Genomic DNA, 26,225 nt, shown 5'->3' with positions numbered 1-26,225 from the left:
AACCCACGTCTCTGTCATGGCCACAACATTGTAGCCCCAAGTACTGATTCATGCTTTAAGTTCGTCACTCTTATTCCAGACACTCCTTGCATTAAAGCAGACACACTTTCACCGATCCCTTTGTTTCAACGCATGAGAAACCTTCCTGATTGATTGAATATATCCTGTCACTCTCCCACCTGCAACTGACCCCCTCTCAGACATGTGGCTCTGATTCCCACCTCCCTGCCAAACTAGCTTAAACCCTCCCGAATCGCATGAGCAAATCTCCCACCCAGGGCATCTGTGCCCCTCCAGTTCAGGTGCAACCCATCCTTCATGTACAGGTCCCACCTTCCCCAGAAGGCATCCCAATGGTCCAGGTATCTGAAGCCCTCACTCCTGCACCAGCCTCGCAGCCACGTGTAAAGCTGCATTCGCTGATTGTTCCTCATCTCACTATCTCGTGGCACCAGTAGCAAACCTGAGATCACTACTCTACTTGTCCTGCTTTTCAGCTTCCAACCTAACTTTCTGCAGTTACTTTTCAGATCCTCAATCCTTTTCCTGGCTATATCATTGGTGCCAATATGTACCACGATTTCTGGCTGCTCACCCTCCCCCTTCAGAATCTTGTAAATCCGATCGGCGATATCCCGGACCCTGGCACCAGGGAGGCAACATACCTTCCGGGAGTCCTGTTCCTATACACAAAATCTCCTGTCAATCCGTCTAACTATTGAGTCCCCTACCACTAGTGCTTTTCTATTTTCCCCCCTTCCCTTCTGAGCCACAGTGCCAGGCTCAGTGCCAGAGACCTGACAACTATGGCTGTCCCCACCAGCAGTATCCAAAACGGTATACTTATTGAGGTGGTTATTATTTGAGGTGGCTTGCCACTGCCAACTTACATGGATGAAGGATCAAAAAGCAAGGTGCCAAGAGGACATGCAAGGACAGTGTGCTGAAGACACAGTTAGGTGATGACCAGGACTAGTAACTGGCTAGCTGCAGCTGCCAGATACTCACTCTGGCTTACAAGCTCTGAATGTGCACCACTGAGTTTTTTCTAGGGAAGGGGAGAATTGGAAATGGCAATTAAATAAGGTTTGTTAGGCTATTAGTGACATGTGCAGATATATTAGCAAGATTCTAAGTCATCATTTAAAGCTAAGGGAACAATGGAAATATTTACTCTATGTGAGACTCTGATTTATTAATTCTCACATATTTTCCCCATCTGTCGTTCCACTGTCCATGCCACATTAGGGAGGGGAAAATTCCATTCGATGTGTCTTGAGTCTTCACTACACACACACATCATCACAAACTGTTGAATCAACTGATGGGTGAGGGGTGGTAAGGGGGCCAGTGCCCAAATTAGGTGATAAAGATTTATTCTTAAAGTACAAGAGCTGTTCCCTCTGTTAAAAATACATTCATGTGTACAAACTGCTTATGATAGTCCATCAACACTAACTTACTAAATTCACTCAAGAGAGTGGTGCAGCACCAGAAAACAATTGTGAAATTGAAGCTGGTTATAATCGCAGGTCTTTGAGGAGAAAGTGAGGTCTGCAGATGCTGGAGATCAGAGATGGAAATGTGTTGCTGGAAAAGCGCAGCAGGTCAGGCAGCATCGAGGGAACAGGAGAATCGACGTTTCGGGCATTAGCCCTTCTTCAGGAATGAGGAAAGTTGGTCCAGCAGGCTAAGATAAAAGATAGGGAGGAGGGACTTGGGGAAGGGGCATCGGAAATGTGATAGGTGGAAAGAGGTCAAGGTGAGGGTGATAGGTCAGACTGGGGTGGGGGCGGAGAGGTCAGGAAGAAGATTGCAGGTTAGGAAGGCGGTGCTGAATTCGATGGATTTGACTGAGACAAGGTGGGGGGAGGGGATATGAGGAAACTGGTGAAATCCGAGTTCATCCCTTGTGGTTGGAGGGTTCCTAGCCGGAAGATGAGGCGTTCTTCCTCCAACCGTCGTTTCGCTGTGGTCTGACGATGGAGGAGTCCAAAGACCTGCATATCCTTGGTGGAGTGGGAGGGGGAATTGAAATGTTGAGCTACAGGGTGGTTGGGTTGGTTGGTCCGGGTGTCCCAGAGGTGTTCTCTGAAACGCTCCGCAAGTAGGCGGCCTGTCTCCCCAATATAGAGGAGGCCACATCGGGTGCAAAGGATGCAATAGATGATATGTGTGGAGGTACAGGTGAATCTGTGGCGGATATGGAAGTTTCCTTTGGGGCCTTGGAGGGAGGTGAGGGGGGAGGTGTGGGCGCAAGTCTTGCACCTCCTGCGGTTGCAGGGGAAGGTGCCGGGAATGGAGGTTGGGTTGGTGGGGGGTGTGGATCTGACGAGGGAGTCACGGAGGGAGTGGTCTTTACGGAATGCTGATAGGGGAGGGGAGGGAAATATATCCTTGGTGGTGGGGTCCGTTTGGAGGTGGCGGAAATGGCGGCGGATGATGCGCTGTACATGGAGGTTAGTGGGGTGGTAGGTGAGGACCAGTGGGGTTCTGTCCTGGTGGCGGTTGGAGGGCGGGGTTCAAGGGCGGAGGATCGGGAAGTGGAAGAGATGCGGTGGAGGGCATCGTCGACCACGTCGGGGGGGAAATTGCGGTCCTTGAAGAAGGAGGCCATCTGGGATGTGCGTTTTTGGAACTGGTCCTCCTGGGAGCAGATGCGGCGGAGTCGAAGGAATTGGGAGAATGGGATGGCGTTTTTACAGGGGGCAGGATGGGAGGAGGTGTAGTCCAGGTAGCTGTGGGAGTCGGTTGGTTTGTAGTAGATGTCCGTGTTGATTCGGTCGCCTGAGATAGCAATAGAAAGGTCGAGGAAGGGGAGGGAGGAATCTGAGACTGTCCAGGTGAATTTGAGGTCGGGGTGGAAGGTGTTGTGAAGTGGATAAACTGTTCAACCTCCTCGTGGGAGCACGAGGCGGCGCCGATACAGTCATCGCAGGTCTGTTAACTTCAACTGATACCTTCATTAGATCAGAATATTGTCTTTGACAAGATATTGCTGCATTGTTACATTTAAGTCATAACTTTACATGCATTTTCTTAAGCTGTAAAATATTTATGTGAACACATTCAGTCCATTTTAGTGTAGCACTTTCAGGTGTCCTGTATCATCTTTTCATTGGGTCTCCTGTTCACCATTTAAGTTGCTCCTGATGTCTTAATTTCCTGCATTAATAGAGCTGTCATGAATAATTAAACAATACATTTGCTTTTTGCTGTTAGACTAAAGTTATAAATCAAAGCTGGAAGCGCCTGTTCTCTCTCAGTTACAAAGCCACTTCAACACAGCCTGTATTTTCATGATATACAGGTTGATAGTTGATTGCTTTATGACATTATAGTGTTGCAATATTTTCATATTCTGGGCCAGTTTAAGTTTCCATTTCTTTAGATCCAAAAGAAGAAATTCAGAGCTACAAGCCTCTATCTTTCTAACTCAATACCCATTGAATGGTGTATGTTTTTTAACTGAATCACAGATTAAGCCAGAGCTGGCAACATTTCATTTTCGTAAATATATCCCTTAAATATGTGGGTTAGAAATAAAATTTAAAATGGGAGAGTTTCTTATAAATTACTTCATTGATTTCAGAAAATCTTTCCTTTATATAAAGTTCTTTATACATGTTGTCATCTTTTTCCAACTTTAAACAGCTTGGCTAACAGTTCATACTTTCAAAGGAAATCAAACTCTTCAAAATAATATGGAAGCAGGTTAATTCCAAACAGTAACTGCCTTGGACAAATTGCTTTAAATTATATAAAACCTTTACAAATGCTGAAGTTGCAGTATAAATTTGAAACTGGGTTCAAAACAGACTCTGCATGATGGTCTGTTTTTCAAAGAAACGCTATCTCATCTGATGGCAATATGATTATTTAAAAGTTGGGGGTGTTACATTCTGTACTTCATGAACATGAACTTTTAGTGACATATAAGAGAGGTCAGAATATACTCATGAGCATTTTGGGGCTCTTCTGGAGCAGTGGTAGTATTCCTATCTCTGAGCCTGGAGGCTAGATTCATGGCCGATCTGCCCCAGAGATGTGTAATAACATCTTCAAACATCTATATGCCAAATTGGTGCAGTATATTCAGAATACTTTTCCTATAATTTGGGATTGGGACTGATGCATTGAAACACAAGCGTTTCAATGCATAGATGCTAAAATAATCCAAATAATTAAGAATAATTCAACGTCGTAATAAAGTTCCTAAATTTGGAACTGGAAATATCCAGCCAGATTTTCACATAGTAAACACCAGGGTTGTTCATTTCACAGGATTGCAACCCACTTCGTTATCCATAAGACTAAATACTGCACACGACTATCAAACCCACTAAGTAAACCTGAATTGAAACCTTCAACAATATCTAACAATGAATGTTATGCCTAAAGTAATGTTAATTTTACTGTTCCTCCATAATCAATCTGGATAAGTAAAGGTAAAGTTTGTAGCAACAGGAAACATGAGTACTACCAGGATTTAGAGTCATAGAGATATACAGCCCTCACTAGCTCGTAGCACTGGGAGTAATCCAAAAATTATTACTCTCGAGGACCTTTTTAAATTCCTGCCTAACTCTCTGTAATCTCCCTTCAGAATCTCAACCTTTCCTCTTCCTATGTCATTGATTCCAATGTGGACAATGATCTCTTGCTTGGCCCTCTCCCCCTTGGGAACATTCTGCACCCTCACTGAGACATCCTTGATCCTGGCACCAGGTAAGCAACACACCATTCTGATTTTTCGCTGCTGACCACAGAAATATCTGTCTGTACCACGGACTAGAGAATCCCCGAACAAAATGGATCTCTTGGAACCCGACGTACCCTCATTGCATTAGAGCCAGTCTCAATACCAGAAACTTGGCTGTTCGTGCTATGTTCCCATAGAATCCATCACCCCCTACATTTTCCAAAACAGCATACTTGTTTGAAATGGATATAGCCACAGAAGACTCCTGCTCTAGCTACCTACCTCTTTTACCCTTCCTGGAGTTAACCCATCTATGTGACTGTATCTGAGACTTTCCCCCCAGCGCATAACTGCCATCCATCACATACTGTTGCTATTGCAAATTCCTCATTGCTTCTAACTCTCTCCAACCAATCCATTCGATCTGATAAGATTTGCAACCAACAGCATTTATTGCAGATATAATCCGCAGTAACCCTTAAACTCTCTTTCAACTCCCACATCTGACAAGAAGCACATATCACTCTACTAAAGGCCATTTTTTCCCCTTCACAATCTACAGCAAATAACACCGTCTTATTCCTTTACAAAACACTGTCCCAGGTTAAATTAATAGTTGTGGCTTATATTTTAAGTTTAATCAAGAAACATATCTCAAAAAACATATAATCGAGAAACAATCCACTCTACTCACTACTGCAGACTTTCTGTAGGCGACACTTAAAACAATTCACTTATCTGATTCTGTGCTGTCTACTTCACCCAAACAGTTCCTCCAAGATCAGTTGAGAATTTCACTGTTTGTTAATTTTCCAAGGTGCACTCTGATGCCTAGCGATACATGAATTCAAACAGCAAAGGCAGTAACTGTGCAGGTACACTGTGGTGTCAGTTTCTTTCTCTCTCTCTCTCTCTTGCACTAAGCTCACCATGTGCCTCCTTTGTTTGTTCTTTTCCCTTTTAAAACTGCTGTTGTTTTGACTTTTTTTTTCCAAAGTTCCAAAACAATGCAACAGTATATAAAACAGTAATTGCTGCTCCTGGAATTCGAGGAAATCACCTCCAGCACCTAAAATACCTCAAAAAAGGAGCAGCTGTTAGAGCCAGAAAGCTTTCCTGTCCTCCATCTTGGATTACCCAGAATCCAAATTACTTTAATTAAAAATTGTTTCCACAATTTCCAGTATCACAAATTCAATTCTAAATCTGGCTTTCATTCTCAGAATCACAGAATTATTGGTGCACTGGGAGATTATTGAGCCCATCACACCTGTACTGGCATTTTTCCTAGGCCAGGTCTATTTTGAAGTGCCTATTCAAGTCCCATATCTCTGCTCACCATTTCTATGCAGAAAACCATCCAATGCCCTCTTGAATGTCTCAATGGAACCTGCCTCTGGTACATTTCCAAGCAGCATATTCCCTAACAACCCACTGTGTGAAAAAGCTTAAGCTTTGTTTGCATTTCACTTTAAATCTGTGCCCTATGCAAATGTTCTAGTTTCTTTTACAAGCATAAACACCTTCGACCTATCTAATCTGCCCAGCCCGCTCATTCATGGCACTATAAAATTTACATTTATATAAAACAAGACCCAAACTGAATCCTCTAACTTGGTTTTAATACTTGTATGATGAGTAGAAGGATGAGAAGTAGAAGGCGCTGGCTCCTTTCTTTCTAGTTCAGTTGCTCTGAATAGCCTTTCTGATATGAAATATGTGATTACTCCAATTGGAAGCTACAAACATTTAGAACTACTTCTAGCTCCTGTACTAACTCCACAGAGGTCAAATTGGTTGAACTGTGATGCTGGTGACCTCAGAGGTTTGGATGTGGTTTCAAAAGATGATGACATCATCAGCCACAGATGCTGGCACAGTCCTTGACACTGACCCAGTTCTCACAGAGCCATCCCTTAGAGAACCTCTAATACTCCTACTTATATCTATCAGCCAGGGCTCCCTGATTGGACTGGATAACAGCTCCAATCAAGGAACTCATTTTATATCATGTCACCTGGCTGATCTCATGACAATCACTACAACTCCTTCGTAAATAAATTAACAGATCACTTTAAATTCCCAAGAATTTAACTGAAAGCTAATCTAAGACCAAATATGGTACAGCTCAATAATTGGATTCATGAAAATTTACTCACTGTTAGTTGTAATTAAAAAGGGAATTGAAAAACAAGTTAAAATCACTACAATTCAGTACCAGAATGTTAACACTTTTTCTTCTTTTTGACATACCACCACCACCCTTCATAGGTTACACACAAAGATTTACATATTCACAAGGTGAACATATTCCAGAAAGAAAAAAGAAAACTAAATTTTAATAAGATGTATAAAATGACAAAATAAAGCATTTCCTAATTTAGGTCATATGAATGCCTTTCCACTGAGGATTAATAGCTCAATCTGGATAAAATATCAATCTATCAAAAACCTTGAGATGTCCCTACCTGACCAGCATTAAGAAAGGTACATATGAAATTTGTGCTTTGCATTTATACATTAGTTTGGCCAATTTCTTTTTTTAAAGTAACACAATCAGATTAGACAGGCCATTGGAAAGAGGCTGTCATTAATAAATGCTATAATCTGTCACTAATATAAGAGTTGACCTTGCTTAACATTTTTCTTGCTGTTCCCAGTTCCCATCAAGTGAACACCTGAAAAATCTTGTCCACAATAATTTAGTAGTTAAATACACAAACCTCAAAGATAGATTGGCGAAAAGTAAATGGATCTTAAAAACTCTCACAGCAAATTTTGAACATCTCTCTTTGTTTGAAGAAGACAGTAAAATATTTAATGCAAACCTTTTGGATTATTTCAGAGTTTGTGGGTATTTAGTTTTATAAATCGACAACTATACTTGATATCATATGAAATTTATAAAACAGAAAAAATACTCACTCAGATGAGAATTATTTAAACTTCCCTGCTTTGTTTATACTTTGTTAGTTTGGAATGTTGTTCAATTTGTACCACTGTAATCTGAAAATCCACTATACAAATTGCAGTTAACATCTGCCATTCTGTACCCCGATGTCATTTCATTTCCCATCACTCTCAGTCAAAGCAAAACGCTGAAAGACACAGAGTAGTTTCACCTCTTTTATCTTTATTCTGAGCCCTGAAGGGAGAGAGAATGATTGCCCATGTGCAAAAGGACATGAGTTCACGGTCTTCTCTGGAACAGTAGTTTCTCAATGAATTATATATATAGTCATTTTAAGGGAGGAGCATCCAGATAAGGCAACATACATATTAATTGAGTGACCGTTACAATCAACGAGTATCAACAGTAAAGATTAAGCCATCAACTGTTACACAATGAATAAGTGACTTTACATAATGCATACTTTTCATATTGTTAAGATGACCTCACATACTGAATGCTACCTCATTTGTTAAATGGCTCTACATAATGAATGCTTTTTCACCCTGTTAACCCATTACTCTTGCTTCCAGCACCCCATTGTTAACGGCAAGTTCCTATCTGACCTGAGTCATGCTCAGCTGAGCCTCATTTCACAAACCTTAGAATTTAATTCTTTCCCTGCCTGCTTATACACATTCTCACCAATACCAATATAGTCCAAAGGGTATATTATACTGGATATGGGTTATAATCTAAAGGGTATATTAAATCCGTTGGACTATAACCTGGTGATGTGTGATTTTTGACTCTGTTCAATCCAGTCCAACACCAGCACCTCAACATCATTCATGTTCCTTCCAGGTTCATTAATTTCAACTTTTATTCATATTTATCAATCCTCCACATTCAAACAAATTCACACATACCAAGACAGTTTAAAGATGAAAAATAGGATTGGCCTTTTAATGACTATACTCACAATCTGCTTGGATGTATTTTGCCAGATAGCTCAGGATCACCATGAATGGTAGCACTTTCCAGCACTGAAGTACCATATTCCAGGGTGGCTGTAGTCCTGTAACTCAAGTCCAGATACCAATCCTCCCAGTTGTTGATCCTCAAATATTCATACCTGTATGTAAAAATATTATAGGTTTATTCAAATTTAATTCTCATTACTGATTATCAAATAGCCAAGAGTATTTCCTTTCAGTTGTGGTAATTTACAGGCCAAAGCCAAGATCTTCAGGAATTATAACACATCCTTCTTGCTCAATAATCTCTCTGAATTGTAGTAGTTATTACAAAATACTAATTTATGATATTTTGAACCCAAGTGTCAAACTAATGTGGAAACTAGACTTTAGTTGGTATAGTTCATTCAACATAAATCTCAACTCGTTAAAATGCAAATTTTGCAGCACTGAGTTTTCATCTGAAATCATGGTGATGGAAATATACATCCATGTGTTAAAAACTTGGTAGGTTCATCCACTTTTAGAAATGATGTTTGGTAAATTCTGGACATGTTCCAGATCCATGAAGCATAAAATAAAGACTGAAGTGAAGGACTTGCTACTCAAACAAAAATAAGTCATTCATTCATTGGTTACCATCTCAGGTCATCAATCATATTCCTATCTTTCAATTTCCAATTTTCTAAACTTGGAAATGCAATTCACTTTTTTCCTGACCCACATTTGTTTTTCCTTATCAGCCATTTCCAACTGATCTACCAGATTGAGCACTTCAATTACTAAAAGATAATGAAGAAGCAACTTTAATAAATTTCAAAAGTTTTCTTTTGATTTCTCTGATTTGACAGCATCTCCTAATATTTCAACAACTCAGAAACCAAATGATTTCCTATTCTGGAGGAAGTAAAGCAATTTGTGAGGAAAACATTAGGAAAATACAAGTCTGTCAACAAACTTCCAAATTGCAGAACTATATTACAAGTATGTAAGTTAGCTCACTGAGCTTCAAGGTTTATTTTCAGACATTTCGTCACCATACTAGGTAACATCATCAATGAGAGTCTCTGGTGAAGCGCTGGTGGTATGGCTGGCCTCTCTATTTATAGATCTTGGTTTATTAAGATGGGTGATGTCATCTCCGGTTCTTTTTTTTTTCAAGGGAAGGTAGGTACGGTCTAAATCGATGTGTTTATTGATGGAGTTCTGATTAGAATGCTATGCCTCTAAAAACTCTTGTGTGTGTCTTTGTTTCGCCTGTCCTAGGATGTGTGTGTTGTCCCAGTAAAAGTGGTGTCCTTCTTTGTCTGTATGTATAGAAACTCGTGATAGTGGGCCATGTCTTTTGGTGGCCAGCTGGTGTACATGTTTCCTGGTGGCAAGTTTCCTGCCAGTTTGTCTGATGTAGTGTTTTTTTACAAATCCTGCAAGGTATCTTGTAAATGATGTTAGTTTTGCTGCTGGTATCTAATGGATCCTTTAGGTTCATTAGTCGCTGTTTAAGTGTGTTGGTAGGTTTGTGGGCGACCTTGATTTCAAGGGGTCTGAGAAGTCTGAAAGTCATTTCTGATATGTCTTTGATGTAAGATAATATGGCTTTAGTTTTTGGTTGCGTTGGGTCTGCATGTTTGGCCTTGTTTCTGAGGAATCGGCGACTGTGTTTATTGGGTATTCGTTTTTCTTGAAATGCTGTATAGATATTTTTCTTCTGCTTTTTGTAGTTCTTTGGGTACTGCAGTGTGATGTAGCTCGTCGAAATAATGTCTTGATGGAGCTCCGTTTGTGGGTGTTGGGATGATTGCTTCTGAAGTTAAGTATTTGGTCCGTTTGTGTTGTTTTTCTGTAGACGCTGGTTTGAAGCTCTCTGTTAACTGTACGTTCAACTGTCACATCTAGGAATGTTGTCTTTCTCCTCCTCTTTTGTGAATTTTATGCCTGTCAGGATATTGTTGATGGTGTTGTATGTTTCCTCTAATTTGTTCTGTTTTGTGATGACAAAAGTGTCATCGACGTAGCGAATCCAAAGCTTGGGTTGGATAGATGGGAGGGCAGCTTGTTCAAGTCTCTGCAAACCTGCTTCCGCTATGAGCCCTGATATTGGTGATCCCACAGGTGTTCCATTGCCTTGTTTGGAGGTTTTGTTATTGAATGTGAAGTGGGTGGTGAGTCACAAGTCCACTAGCTTGAGGATGTTGTCTTTGCTGATTAAGTTGATGCTTTATGGTGTTTGTGGTCCTGGTTTTCCTAGTAGTGATGCCAATGTTTCTATGACCAGACTATTCAGATCTCTTGGCAGCGAGGAGTAACTCTAATCAAGAAGGACTCTCGTGTGTTGTTAAGGTAAGGCTTTTCAATTTATACTTATTGTGTATCGTGTGATTGATTAAAAGTTTAAATTGGTTAATTGAATAAGATCGTAGCAGAAAAGTACTAGAAATTATTTAATACATAAATACACATAATTAAAAAAATAGCTATGGCTGGACAGGTGATGTGCTGTAACTGTATGATGTGGGAGCTGCCTGATCCCATTGTGAGTGGCAATGACCACATCTGCAGAAAGTGTTGGTTGCTGGAAGAACTCAGGATCAGAATTGATGATCTGGAATCTGAGCTTCAGACAATATGGCACATCCGGGAGGGGGAGAGTTACCTGGACACTTTGTTTCAGGAGGCAGTCACATCCAGGAGATTAAGTAATTCAAATTCAGTAAGTGTTCAGGGACAGCAGGGTGTGACTGTAAGTGAGGCAGGTAGGGGATTCTGAGTTCAGAAGTGCAGGAGCCTCAGCCCTTGACCTTGTCCAACAGGTATGAGACTCCCTGTACGATGATGGAAAGGGCTGTGGACAGAATGAACCAGCTGACAACAACACCATGGTGCAAATGGCCATTCAAAAAGAGGGGGAAACAAAAAGACAAGTAGTTGTTATGGGGGATTCTATAATTAAGGGGACAGATAGTATCATTTGCAAGCTGGAACGGGACAGGGTGCCAAGGTGCAGGACATCACCGACCAGCTTGAAAGGATATTGGAGCAGGAGGGGGAGGATCCAGTTGGTGTGGTCCACATTGGGACTAACAACATTGGCAAAGCTAGGAAGAAGGACCTGTTTGGGGCTTATCAAGCACTAGGAAGGAATCTGAAGTACAGCTCCTCAGATTACTGCCCGAGCCATGTGCCAATTGGTATAGGGATAAGAAAATTAGGGAAGTAAATACATGGCTAATGGATTGATATGGGAAAGAGGTATTACATTTCATGTGGCATTGGCATCACCTTTGGCACCCGGGGGAATCTGTACCATTGGGACAGTCTCCACCTAAACCCATCTGGAACCAGTGTTTCAGCAAAAAGAATGAACAGGGCAGTCAGTAGGACTTTAAACTTCTGAGTCGGGGAGAAGGGAAAGCGAAAACAACAGTGAGTATGGAGTTAAATGGAAAGACAAGCAGCAGGATAGCATGTGTGCAGGTGGGTTTAAGCTTGAGGCAGACTAGGAATGCAGCAAAAAGGAAGGATAACTGAGCAAATGTGAGGTCTTGCACTTTGGAAAAAAGAATACAGGCATGGACTATTTTCTACAAGATGAGAAAATTCATAAAGCCGAAATGCAAAGGGACTCCTCCCAGCCCAGTTATACTCTCTTCCACCCTCTTCTTTGGCAGAAGATATACAAGTTTGAATACACATACATACAAATTCAAGAACAGCTTCTTCCCCGCTGTTATCATACTTTTAAATGGACTTCTCAAATGCTAACTATAATCTCTCTCTCTCTCTCTCTGCACCTTCAATGCGGCTATAAAACTGTATTCTGCATTCTGTTCTTCAACCCTGACACACTTTGTATGGTATGATCTGACTGTATAGCATGTGAGACAACTCTTTCCACTGTATCTTGGTACATGTAATAACACTACATCAATCATTTAATCAATCATACTTCAGCTGAAGCAAGGACTGTATCAGATAATGTAATAGAGGTGAAAGTAGGCAAAATAAATGCCTAAAAGCATTTTATTTTAAAACCTACAAGTAAGGCAGGATAAAATGCATTCCAACTTTGTGAACATTTAAAATCAGTCAAAGGACCAAGTTACCAGCATTGGAGGGACTCAATAAGAAAAGGAGAGTCCCTCTCAGACTCAATTTTTAAAAATCAATCCCTTTCAATTTGCAAACAATGAAACAGGCTTTCTGAATTTATTTTCAGCAAGGGCTTTGCAATGCTGATAATAGGAATAACCAGAAATATAATGCCACAGTAAATTCAATGAATGATTAATGTTTGGAAATGATCATGAAGAAGAAATCAAGGAGTACTCATATCTTTTTGGAACCTACGTAGTTATAATGAAGGCAATTAAAATTAAATGTCTTAGGTAACCCTAGAAAGATTTGAATAATTGAACACAGCAAAGTAGGGATAACAAACTACATTTAAAGCCTTTCTGGAAAAAAGGTCTCATTTTCAAGTATTATTTTTGGCACTGTGCCTTCAAAAGATCCTCAATGAACTCAGAAAATAAATTCAGAAAAGACAAAAAGATAAAGTGCTGTAATTTCTTAAGATAAGACTTTGGAATTACCTTGTGTTCACTGAAAATATGGAGTAAATTTGTGGAAATGGCTCATTACATAAGTACTAAATTCCTGATCAATGAACTATTAAAAAAAAGTGCTGAATAAAGACCTTTTAGAGAACAAAAGTTGAAGGTGTGCTGATATTATACAAACACAGGTTATGGAGTTTTGCAGAATACATTCATTCACTCTTGTGCTTCTGGAAACATGCCAACTTTATGGCCGTAAGAGATGAAGTCCAGAAAAAAAGTGGTGCGAAAACAATGGGCAAAATTGAAACCTATAAGCTAATTCTAACTAACTGGTCTGGGAGAACATTTTTTCATGGATGCAGAGATTTCCTCATGAATGACCTTATTTGAGCTACTTAATTGTACTCCTTTGCATAATTAATTGGAATGTCTATTGTATTATTTTCAGATGCATCTCTATCCTTTCGTTATTTTTAAACCTTCCACTGAAAATGGTACAAAAAATGACAAAAGAAAAATCTATCCATGCACTGTTCTTGCATACAAAACCAATGTGTCTATTTCTTACTCTTTTAACACTTGTGTATAAAATTCAACTAAAACAACATAATGTTCAAGCAGATCTATAAAACTGCAGCTGATCTACACAAAAATGAGCACGTGCTTCACTAATGTACTTAGTTAAGGTGGATAAAATTGTAAGCCTGACACAAAGGAGTTCAGGCTCTCTGCCTGTATTTCTGATGAATTGCTTTTGCCTGGAATGTCGATTTTACTGCTCCTCGGATGCTGCCTGAATGCTGTGCTCGTCCAGCACCACTAATCCAGAACGAAGGAGTTCAGCCAGCCTACTTGCAATGCTCTTAATAAGACCATAAGACATAGGAGTAGAAGTAAGGCCGTTCGGCCCATCGAGTCCACTCCGCCATTCAATCATGGCTGGTGAGCATTTCAACTCCACTTACCGCATTCTCCCCGTAGCCCTTAATTCCTTGTGACATCAGGAATTTATCAATTTCTGCCTTGAAGACATTTAGCGTCCCAGCCTCCACTGCACTCTGTGGCAATGAATTCCACAGGCCCACCACTCTCTGGCTGAAGAAATGTCTCCACATTTCTGTTCTGAATTTACCCCCTCTAATTCTAAGGCTGTGTCCACGGGTCCTAGTCTCCTCACCTAACGGAAACAATTTCCTAGCGTCCACCCTCTCCAAGCCATGTATTATCTTGTAAGTTTCTATTAGATCTCCACTTAATCTTCTAAACTCCAATGAATACAATCCCAGGATCCTCAGCCGTTCCGTAATGATTTTATCCAGACTACTGATTTTCATTTAAAAACAATGAGAGCCCTTAACATGACCATCTTGGAGGAACAAAAACTCAATGAATTTTGGCATCTGGGGGCAAAGCCATTTGCTCCACAGTAAGGAAAAAAGCCAGATATTCAAAATTTGCCACTTTGTCCGAAAAGGAAACATTGAAATCTCCAATTGTTGAGAACAAGAAATCAAAAGTTCTTAATCCAACGTTTTCAATGAAGTCCTCACCTAAACCCCGAAAAACAGAAACTGCTGGAGAAACACAGCAGGTCTGGCAGCATCTGCAGAGAGAAAACAGTTAACATTTGGAGTCTAGTCACCCTTCATCAGAAGTGAGCCACAACTAAACTGAAATTATATCCTTAATAGATTATTCAGTGTTTGACTAGAACAAACGTTTCAATAGGAACAAAAATATGCCTACAAATGAGCATTTAAGATCTTCTATCCCAATGTTTGAGTTTGAGATCTCAACTTTCAAATGGGTGAGGTACTGCATTTGAATATTAGAGTACAGCACTGAGGGGCAATGTGTACATAGAAAAGAATGTAGCATGACCCAATTAATTAAACAACCAAAAGGGCAATGCTGCATGAAAAATTGAAGATGTTCTGATGGATACAGTCAACACTAAGGCATATTTGAATACTGCTACCAGGCATCAATGTATGTGTTTGTACAGATCCATTAGAAATCATGAGCTGCAATCACGCCTGAAGAGAAACCTGGGCAATGTTACAATGAGTGTGTTTATTTTTTTTTCAAAAATGTAATTATACCAATACAATTATACTGTTGATCAATGTGTATAAAAATTCAAGTACTATACATCTTTTCCATGTTATGTGAATATCCCTCTCAGCTGCGCACCCTTTTTACAAGCCCATAGAATTGAATTGCATGATCACAACTGACTCCTAGTACATTGCTACCTCAGTCTACATGACCTGTTCTGGATCCAGTGGTGCCTTCCCCTCAAAGGTTGCAGACAAACCCTTAGTAAGATAATAGCAACTCGTTAACAGGCTTAATTGATCACTGCTCAGAAGACAGCGAGTTACAACAAAAATTGTTGACCATCGCGCATATTCCCCTTGAAAGTGGCATCAATGAAAGGAAGATACTTTCAATATCTTTGAGCCCTCATTATTTGTACTCAGGTCCCTGTGTGTTGGCTGGAGTCTTTGCTAAATAAGAAACTGCACATCAATGCAATCCACTCACTTCTAATGTTACAATTATGCAGAAGAAAGCAATTTGTTTCTATTGCCCATCTAATGTACATTATCATTAATGCATCTACTGTGCCCAGATTTCATGAGAAATTGCAACATAAACAGGACAGAATTACATTTTAACAAGGACCAACTGTCCATCTCAGTTCTACAGAGATCTACATTTTATCAGTGCATAAAAGAATGAGCGAATTATTTAATGACATACTGGCATTTAAAAATTAAATGGCTGGTGACAGATGGGAAGCTTTGTCCTCTGCCTGCTGTTCACAAGCAGGCCGATAAACAGTTTTATATCATGGACAATTGGGACACCTTCACTGCATTTTTTACTACTTTACTCAGGTACTAATAAGAATCAGTCAACAGGAGAGCTCAGGCAATCATATCTGTCTACACATATCCTGATTTGGAGATGCCGGTGTTGGACTGGGGTGTACACAACACCAGTGAAACTATCACGGTATTCTAACAGATGAAAGGCTTAACAGACAATCAATTTTTCAATATATAATTTCAGTTACATCACACCGTAAATTCTGTGTTAGGTTTGAGCCCTCCACTACCACCTGATGAAGGAGCGATGCTCCGAAAGCTAGTGTGCTTCCAATTAAACCTGTTGGACTATAACCTGGTGTTGTGTGATTTTTAACTTGTACATATGCTGCCAGTGTGAAGTCAACATTGCAGCAATTCTACTTTCATGATATTTAAAAGGACATCTTAAAAGAAAGTTTAGCTGCATTTTGGTATTTGTTGTTCTTTAGAATACAGCAGGCAATACAACGAGAGAAGGAATGCTAAGAGTTCAATACTGATCTTTGAATTAAACTCTTGATTCATTACATTTCATTTTCCAGCATTTTTCAGCAGAAAGTTTTCACTGAATTTTCAGCTCAATTCAGTGGTAAAACCTTAATTTCTGAGTCAGAATATTGAAAATTAAAAGCTTAATCCAGGATTTGGAATATGTAACCTGGGAAGCTATCACTGCAGTAGTAAAGTATTATTTCTTCAGAGATATTATTCTTCAGGAGAAGAGCTGGCTGGACAGCTGGTTGACAATGCAGAGTGACAACAACAGTTTGAGCTCATTTCCCACACCGGTTGAGGCGAGCATGTGTGAGGATCTAGTTCTGCAAGATAAGGGCTCCTGAGCCAGAGCTTATCTGCTCCGATTGCTTTTATTTTTCTTTCCATTTTCTTGTTTATTTTCTATCTTCTAGTTTTCTTACTTAGCTCTTGAGCTTGGATGGCATAGGTGGTGGACTTTGCAGACCTCAAGTGAGCCCAGTGCAGATCTTGAGTGAGCCTAGCACACACCTCACGCTTTCTGAGAACTGGAGCCAGGGTGGAAGTGACGGCGAGGCACTGATCAGTCTTAACAGATAGCGGCTGTGGTGGTTAGCGATGAGGTGATGGCAGCCAAGCTGGCGGCAGCAACGGTCAGCGATGAGGCAGTGGCAGAGAATGATGGTAGCAGTGGCAGACGGCCACAGGGGATGCAGTCAGCAGCGATGTGGTGGTTGGAGCAGAAACCTCACGAGGGTTGGTGGAGCCTGGCATGCCAGGGCAGGTGAAAGAATGCCCACTGTGGGAGAGAGCAAGGCCTCTTTGGGAAACCCACCTTGGAGCATCTGCAGCCCATAGCTCAAGAAAGGACTGTAATGCTTGACATTTTAAACTTTATTTCTTTTTTTTTGTACTTTTGTGCTAAGAAGCTGAATTTTTATATTTATTTCTTTATTTGTCTATTCCTGTAACTAAGACTTCGTACCTAAGATGGCAACATTGTACACTTTTCACTGTACTCTTGTACCCTATACTTGAGTATGCATGAGAACAAAACCTCTATCTAAAATGAAGTTCCCACCTTTTCAACCTTACTCCTCGCCTGATAGCATAGTGACCCTCAGGTTAAGCTCAACATCAGTCATCTGTTTCTCTCATAAAAGAGCAGCCTATGGTCCTTTGGGACTTTGGTGACTTGACCTTATTCAAATAAGATGAAAGAAACTATTTGCTTTTTTTAATTAGATTAGATTACTTACAGTGTGGAAACTGGCCCTTCGGTCCAACAAGTCCACACCGACCTTCCGAAGAGCAACCCCCCAGACCCATTCCCCTAACACTACGGTCAATTTAGCATGACCAATTCACCTAACCTGCACATCTTTGGACTGTGGGAGGAAACCGGAGCACCCGGAGGAAACCCACGCAGACACGGGGAGAATGTGCAAACTCCACACAGACAGTTGCCCGGAATTGAACCCAGGTCTCTGGCGCTGTGAGGCAGTAGTGCTAACCACTGTGCCACCATGCCACCCTTGTTTAGGTTGAAATAAAAGATTTCAAAATCACCTTTTAACTTACCAACATTTATCACTCAATCAACAGTATCAAAACAGACTAACCAGTCTTTCATTTCACTACAAGCTATATGATTTTTTTACCCCACATGATTTACTTCTAATTCAAATGATTTTTGGATTTCCACTAATAACAACTACCCACAGAGACATACACATAGCACAACTGTTCCAGTGACTAAACCGCTTGATGTGCATTCAGTGCATCCGTTGCTGAATTACAATGGCAGTTGCATGTGCAACCAAGGTGCAGTATTGAAGTGCAGAAGTACCTTAACTAAATTAGAGAGGTATGAGGGCACTTCAAGGGCAACACATGACAGATGCCAATGTCTGTGCATGTGGAGTGCATGAAGTGTGCCCTGAGATGTCAGTGCTTCGTATCTAACATGGAGATCCTTTGGAGCAAGCAACAAGTTACATTAGTCAGATAATTGGCCCGATCTCCATGTCAAGATTGCTCGATGGCTAGTTTGTTGGTGTGTTCAATAAGATAGGAAGCTGAATATTAATGAGGTAAGTTGAGCCCTTAATATGGCATCTAATCTTCCTGAATTGGCATTGTTGCTGGCTAGTGAGAAACTTAGCCCGCCATTCATCAAATACATAAAGGTTAGTGCAGAATGCTCCTAAAATCAAGATATGCCTCATCAAACATCCTGTCCTATTCTGACACAAATCTTGTCAATAGTCTATATTGCTCATACCCCTAAAAGATTCTGCCCCCATACTCAAGTGAAAACAATTGAAGCAATCATTCAAAGGTTTTACCATTGTCCAGCACTGTTGTGGAATTGTTTCCTTCCCATCAGCGAATATTCTTTTCATCCCAATCCCATATTTCTGGCAGACAGCCAACTGTAATTGCAAAATACTGCAAAGCTTCAGAAATGAAAAATGTACTGCCTTAGCCTTTTCAGCATTCATGTCTTGCTTAACTATGAAACGAAAAATGAAAATTCATTGACATTGCTATTAACAAACGTTAGGGTCAGAATTCCTAATCTAACAATGAAATAAATATACAATTCATGATGTTTCTTCAACAATTACTCCAGCTCATGACATCCACTTCCATTGCAATAGTGGCAAGATGGAAAGAGAGGCTTTCAATGGGTAAAAAGAGAGCAAATCAACAGAGTACAGAAACTGCAGGACGGAATTTAAGAAAGTAATTAGGAGGGCACAGAGGGGACATGGTAAAATACTGGCAGATAAAATTAGGGCAAATCTAAAGATGTTCACAGTATAACAAGGGGAAAGGCATAACCAGGCAAAGAGTAGGGCCCATCAGGTGTTGTCCCAATTCCCTATCCCCGTATCAGTTGAAGCAAAACACTCAGAAACTCAGTATGATTTTACCTCCTTCATCTTTATTCTGGGTCCTGGAGGGAGAGAGAATGATTGCCCATGTGCACAGAGACATGAGTTCTCAGTCTTCTATCAAACAGCAGTTTCTTAATGAATTATATAGTCATTTTACAGGAAGGAGCATCCAGATAAGGCAGATATTGATTGGGTGACCGTTACAATCAGCAAGTATCAACAGTAAAGATTAAGCCATCTGCTGTTACACCATGAATAACTGGCTTCACATAATAAATATTTTTCAAGTTGTTAACTGACTTTACATACTGAATTCTTCTTCATCTTGTTAAATGGCTTTACATAATGAATGTTTTTTTACCTTATTAAACCACTACCCTTGCTTCCAGTACCTCATTGTTTACTGCAAGTTCTTATCTGATTTGAGTCGTGCTTAGCTGAACAATTGTTTCACAAAACTCAAAACTTTACTATTTCCTGACTGGCTCATACCTTATACACATTCTCACAGGGACCAATGCAGCAATCTGTACATGGAACTGGAGGCCAATGTTCGGCTGTTAAGCAAACATTTCACATCTAACTTTACTTGGGAGAAAGAAGTATAGAGTTTGGGGAGAGGGATTGTGAAGTTCTTAAGCAGATTACTTTGGGACAGAGGAGGTTTTGGTGAACTTAAAAGTGGACAAATCCCCAGACATTGGTGAGTTGCATCCTAAGCTGCTGTGGGAGGCATGGGAAGAAGTTATAGGGGCTCTGATTCAAATTTTTAATTCCTCTCTGGCCCCACCAAGGAAGTCCCAGAGGATTAGAGGATAGCAAATGTGGTTGCACTTTTTAAGAAGGATGTTAAAGATAAAGTGGAGAATTATAGACCAGTAAGACTCTCTTCAGGGGTAGGGAAACTACCGGAGGAAATTCTAAAGGAAAAAATTGGTGATATGAGGTTTGACCAGGAATACTCAACATGATTTTGTTGCTACTTTCTCCCCACCCCCACCCTCCTCTAACTTATCTCTCCACGCTTCAGGCTCACGGCCTTTATTCCTGATGAAGGGCTTTTGCCCGAAACGTCGATTTCGAAGCTCCTTGGATGCTGCCTGAATTGCTGTGCTCTTCCAGCACCACTAATCCAGAATCTGGTTTCCAGCATCTGCAGTCATTGTTTTTACCCAGAAAGAAGTCATGCCTAACAAATTTGATTGAATATTTCAAAGAGGTGATCAGATATGTAGTTTGGGGTATTGCACTCAATGTAGTTTTTATGGATTTCAGCAAAGTCTTTGACAGTGTCCCCTCATGGGAGACTGATAAAGAAGATAAAAGTACATGGGATCCAGTACAGCATGGCAAGTTGGATCCACAATTGGTTTAGTGATACGAGACCATTTGTAGAAGATACTGGCATCCAATGGCTTACCACAGATGTTGGGTCCCTTATTGCTTATAATATATAAATGATAAATAGCTTTACAGATGTCATGAAAGTAGGTCAGGTGCTTACTAGTCAGGAAGAAGGTCTTAGACTGCAGGAAAATAAAAAAAGAGGAAGGGGAAACAGCAAATCACTAGCAGATGGAATTTAACCTTGAAAAGCGTAAAATGACACACACTGGAAAGAAATAAGAAGACAAGGGAGAACTCAATGAATGTCAGGCTACTAAGTAGCTCAGAAGAACAGATCCGCAGATCCCTGAAGGCAGCAGGACAGATTAATAAGGTCACAAAGGACATTGCTTTTATTAGTCATAGCATAAGTCATATAAGCAGGGAGGTTATGTTAGAGCTTGACAAAACTTCAGTTTGCCCACAGCTGAAGTACTGTGTGCAGTTCTAATCGCCACACTAAAGAAAGGATGTCACAGCACTGGAAGGGATGCAGAGGAGATTCGTCAAGACATTGCCTGGGTTGAAATGAATTGCAATGAGGAAAGGCTGGATAAGCTTAGTTTAATCCTTTATATAGCAGAGGACACTGATAGGGTGCACCTGATTGAGGTGTACAAAATTATGTGGGGCCTGACAGAGAGGATCAGAGGCAACTGTTCCCCTTCGTTTAAGAGTCAATAATGAGGGGACATAATTTTCAGATGAAGGACAGGGGATTTAGGCATTCTAAAAAAAGTATTTTCACCCAGAGAATGGTGGGAATCTGGAATGCACTGTCTGAGAGGATAGTAACGGTGAGAATGCTCAGAACCTTTAAGAAGTATGGATAGGTACCTGGGACTTCGATGTTGTGGCCATTTCGGAGACATGCATAGAGCAGGAATGGATGTTGCAGGTTCCAGGGTTTAGATCTTTCATTAAGAACAGGCAAGGCAGTACAAGAGAGGGAGGTGTGGCCTTGCTAGTCAAGGATAGTATCACGGTGGCTGAGAGAACTTTTGATGAGGACTCGACTACTGAAGAGGTGTGGGCTGAGGTTAGAGAGGAAAGGTCACACTGTTTGGAGTTTTTTATAGGCCTCCGCAGAGTTCCAGGGAGGTGGAAGGGAGGATTAGCAAAATTATTCTCGGTAGGAGTGAAAGGAACAGGGTGGTCATTATGGGGGACTTTAACTTCACCAACATTGACTAGAAATGCTAAACTGAAAATGTGTTGCTGGAAATGCGCAGCAGGTCACGCAGCATCCAAGGAGCAGGAGAATCGACGTTTCAGGCATGACCCTTCTTCAGGAATGAGGAAAGTGTGTCCAGCAGGCTACGATAAAAGGTAGGGAGGAGGGGCGGTTGGAAATGCGATAGGTGGAAGGAGGTCAAGGTGAGGGTGATAGGCCGGAGTGGGGGTGGGGGTGGAGAGGTCAGGAAGAAGATTGCAGGTTAGGAAGGCGGTGCTGAGTTCGAGGGATTTGACTGAGACAAGGTGGGGGGAGGGGAAATGAGGAAACTGGAGAAATCTGAGTTCATCCCTTGTGGTTGGAGGGTTCCTAGGCGGAACTCTCCAATTAGGCAAGAATTAGGATGCATAGAATGGGGTAGCAAAATGCAGGGGATGCAGACAATGGAAATGTGGAGTTTGATTAAGGAACACATATTGCGTGTCCTTGATAGGTATGTCCCTGTCAGGCAGAGAGGAAGTGATAAGGTAAGGGAACCATGGTTTACAACAGAAATTGCATCTCTTGTTACAAAAAGGAGGAAGCTTATATGGTGACGAGGCAAAATGGTTCAGATGAAGAGTTACAGATCAGCTAGGAAGGACTTAAAGAGGGAGTTAGGAAGAGCAAAGAGAGGACACGAGCAGTCTTTAGCAAATAGAATAAAGGAGAACCCTAAAGCTTTCGATAGGTATGTGAGGAATAAAAGGATGACGAGGGTAGGAATAGGGCCAATCAAAGACAGAAATGGGAAGTTGAATGTGGACCCTGTGGAGATCAGAGAGGTGTTAAAAGAACAGTTCTCATCGATTTTCACTCGGAAAAGGAGAATATTGTTGAGGAGAAGAATGAGGGATGAGATATTAGACTAGAAAGGATCGAGGTTAGTTATCAATTCTAGAAGGAGTGAAATTAGATAAGTCCCCTGCTCCGGATGGGATTTATCCGAGGATTCTCTGGGAAGCTAGGGAGGAGATAGCAGAGCCTTTGGCTTTGACATTTGAGTCTACAGGTTTGGTACCAGAGGACTGGAAGATTGCAAATATTGTGCCCTTGTTCAAGAAGGGCAGTAGAGATGACCCAGGTAATTATAGACCAGTGAGCTTACTTCTGTTGTAGGAAAGGTTTTGGAAAGGATTATAAGAGATAAGATTTATAATCATCTAGCAAGCAACAATTTGATTTCAGATAGTCAACATGGTTGCGTCAAGGTCAGGTTGTGTCTCACAAACCTCACTGAGTTTTTTGAAAAGGTGACCAAGCATGTAGATGAGGGTAGGGCAGTTGACGTGGTATACATGGACTTCAGTAAAGCCTTTGATAAGGTTCCACATGGTAGGCTGTCGGAGAAAATGCAGAGGCATGGAATTGAAGGTGATTTAGCAGTTTGGATTAGAACCTGGCTTTCTGAAAGAAGGCAGCGAGTGGTGGTTGATGGAAAGTATTCAGCATGGAGTCTGGTTACTCGTGGTGTGCCACAAGGATCTGTTTTGGGATCACTGCTGTTTGTCATTTTTATAAATGACTTAGATGCAGGCATAGGTAGATGGATTAGTAAATTTGCAGGCGACACTAAAATCGGTGGAGTAGTGGACAATGTGGAAGAATGTTACAGGTTGCAGGGGGACTTGGATAAACTGCAGAATTGGGCTGAGAGATGGCAAATGGAGTTCAATGCAGCTAAATGTGAGGTGATGCACTTTGGGAAGGCAGAGTACTGGGTCAATGGAAAGATTCTTGGTAGTGTGGAGAGGGATCTTGGAGTCCAGGTACAGAGATCTCTGAAAGTTGCCACTCAGGTGGATAGTGCTGTTAAGAAGGCATACAGTGTGTTAGGTTTCATTCGTACAGGGATTGAGTTCTGGAGCTGCAATATCATGCTGCAGCTATACAAAACGCTGGTGCGATCACACTTGGAATATTGTGTACAGTTCTGGTGCCCATATTTCGGGAAGGATGTGAAAGCATTGGAAAAAGTGCAGAGGAGATTTACCAGGATGTTGCCTGGTCTGGAGGGAAGGTATTATGAGGAAAGGCTGAGAGACTTGAACCTGTTCTCATTGGCAAGAAGGCTAAGAGGGGATTTGATAGAGGCATACAAGATGATCAGAGGATGAGATAGGGTAGATAGTGAAAGTCTTTTTCCTAGGATGATGATGTCAACGTGTATGACTACAGGCATGACTACAAATTGAGGGATGATCAATTTAAGACAGATGTCAGAGGCAGGTTCTTTACACAGAGGGCATAAGGGCGTGGAATGCCCCACCTGCTAATGTAGTCAACTCAGTCACATTCGGGAAATTTAAACAATCCTTAGATAAGCACATGGATGATCTTCGGATAGTGTAGGGGGACGAGCTGAGAATAGTTCACAGGTTGGCGCAACATTGAGGGCCGAAGGGCCTGTTCTATGTTCTAAATATGGATGTGAAAATAGGAGGTATGGTTAGTAGGTTTCCAGGTGACACCAATATAAGTGGTGGACAGTGAGGAAGATTATCTCAGAGTACAACAGGATCTTGATCAGATGGCCAATGGGCCAAGGAGTGGTAGATGGAGTTTAATTTAGATAAATGTGAGGTGTTGCATTTTGGTAAGGCAAACCAGGACAGGACTTATACAGTAAATGGTAGAGTGTTGCTGAACAAAAAAACCTAGGGGTCCAGGTGCATTGTTCCTTGATTGGAGTCAAAGGTAGACAGGATGGTGAAGAAGGCATCTGGCGCATTTGCCTTCATTGATCAGAACACTGAATGTAGGATTTGGAACATCATGTTGTGGCTGTACATGGCATTGGTTAGGCCACTTTTGTAATACTGCGTACAATTCTGGTTGCCCTTCTATAGGAAAGATGTTCTTAAACTTGAGATGGTGCAGAAAAGATTTACAAGGATATTGACAGTACTGGAGGATTTGAGCTATAGGGACTGGCTGAATAGGCTGGAGCTTTTTCTCCTAGAGCATAGGAGGCTGAGGGGTGATGTTATAGATGTTTACAAAATCATGAGGAGCACAGATAGGGTAAATAGCCACAGTGTTTTTTCTAGGGTGGGGAAGTCCAAAACCCAAGGACATATGTTTAAGTTGAGAGGGTTAAGTTTTAAAAAAGATGTGAGGGGTAATCGTTTCATGCAGTGGTGTGTGTCTGGAACAAGCTGCCAGGGGAAATGGTGGAGGCAAGTGTAATTACAACATTTAAAAAGGCATCTCGGTGGGTATATAAATAGGAAGGACTCAGAGGATTATGGGCCAAATGCTGGCAAATGGGATTAGGTCAGATTGGGCTGTCTGGTCTATACGGATAAGTTGGACTGAAAGGTCTGTTTCCATGCTGTGTGACTCGAAGCTTATCGGTGAGCACTTGAAATGTCATAACATTCAAGGCTATGTGCTAAGTGATGGAAAGTAGGATGAGAGCAGATAGGTTATAGTTTTTTTGGGCTGAAGAGCCTCTTCTGTACAGCATGTCTCTATGCAAGGTAATCAGTAAACAATATTATTATTATCTTTAATTGGACCATGAGGCTACTTTCGTTTTTATAATTCTCATCCAAAAAGTTAAACATTGGTTCAACTTTTATCAACCTGTTTATTTTTGTGGGAGAGGGGATGGGAAAGGGGCTAACAATAAAATAGCAGTAGACAAGAGTCATATTTGGCTCAAATTGTTAATTCCACTTCTCTCTCCACAGATGGTGCCAGACCTGCTGAGTCTCTCCAGCACTTTGCTTTTCTATTGAAAAATTATTACAAGACCTTGTTTCAACTGCCCCATTTTCTGCTGTTTTAATTATGCCTGCATTCTTGTTTAGCATTGCAAGTTTTGTTTTGAAGTTATTTCATGCTGGTCTGATACACTACCTGATTGATGACATTTTGGAGTGGCCTTTTCTGTTCCCTGAGCGTCCAACAAATGGCTTCTCCCAGTCTCTTGTTGCTGATCCTCTGGACTCATGGCCACACTTTGCTTCCTAACAGATCTTTCACTGCTGACACTCCAGTTTGCTGCCTCTGCCACCCTCTGACACAAACTCTTGCTGCTCACTATATAACTCACAGTTACTCCCCATTTTGTGTCACACATTGGCAGTATTGACCCTTCAGGCTTGCGGCTTCTGCCACATTCTAACTTGCCACATTCTAATCTGCTCTCCTACTCTTATGCTTCAAAATTGTTCCTCCTGCCACCGGCCATGTATATCCAGAATACTCACTCAGAGTTAGGATTCAGGTGAAGGAATT

The 26,225-nt window shown here is 41.1% G+C and overlaps 1 protein-coding gene across 17 annotated transcripts in view; it reads right to left on the bottom strand.

The window, feature by feature from the left end:
• LOC122554240 (receptor-type tyrosine-protein phosphatase F-like) overlaps positions 1–26,225 on the bottom strand; it is a 469,298-nt gene that overhangs the window by 301,753 nt on the left and 141,320 nt on the right. For 16 of the 17 annotated variants that reach the window (XM_087990512.1, XM_087990511.1, XM_087990513.1 and 13 more), the window contains one exon: positions 8,575–8,727. The exons of the other annotated variant lie outside the window; for it this stretch is intronic. In XM_087990512.1, the coding sequence (XP_087846638.1) occupies positions 8,575–8,650 (76 nt within the window). In that variant the 5' untranslated portion in view covers positions 8,651–8,727. The remainder of the gene's footprint in view (positions 1–8,574; positions 8,728–26,225) is intronic. 17 annotated transcript variants of the gene reach the window in all.

The sequence above is a fragment of the Chiloscyllium plagiosum genome, unplaced genomic scaffold, assembly GCF_037043375.1.
Source record: "Chiloscyllium plagiosum isolate Xiang-an unplaced genomic scaffold, Cpla_swu_hap1 HiC_scaffold_9, whole genome shotgun sequence".
Lineage (NCBI taxonomy): Eukaryota > Metazoa > Chordata > Chondrichthyes > Orectolobiformes > Hemiscylliidae > Chiloscyllium > Chiloscyllium plagiosum.
Note: the sequence above shows the minus strand (reverse complement) of the source record. Positions and strands in the feature narration are given on the sequence as shown.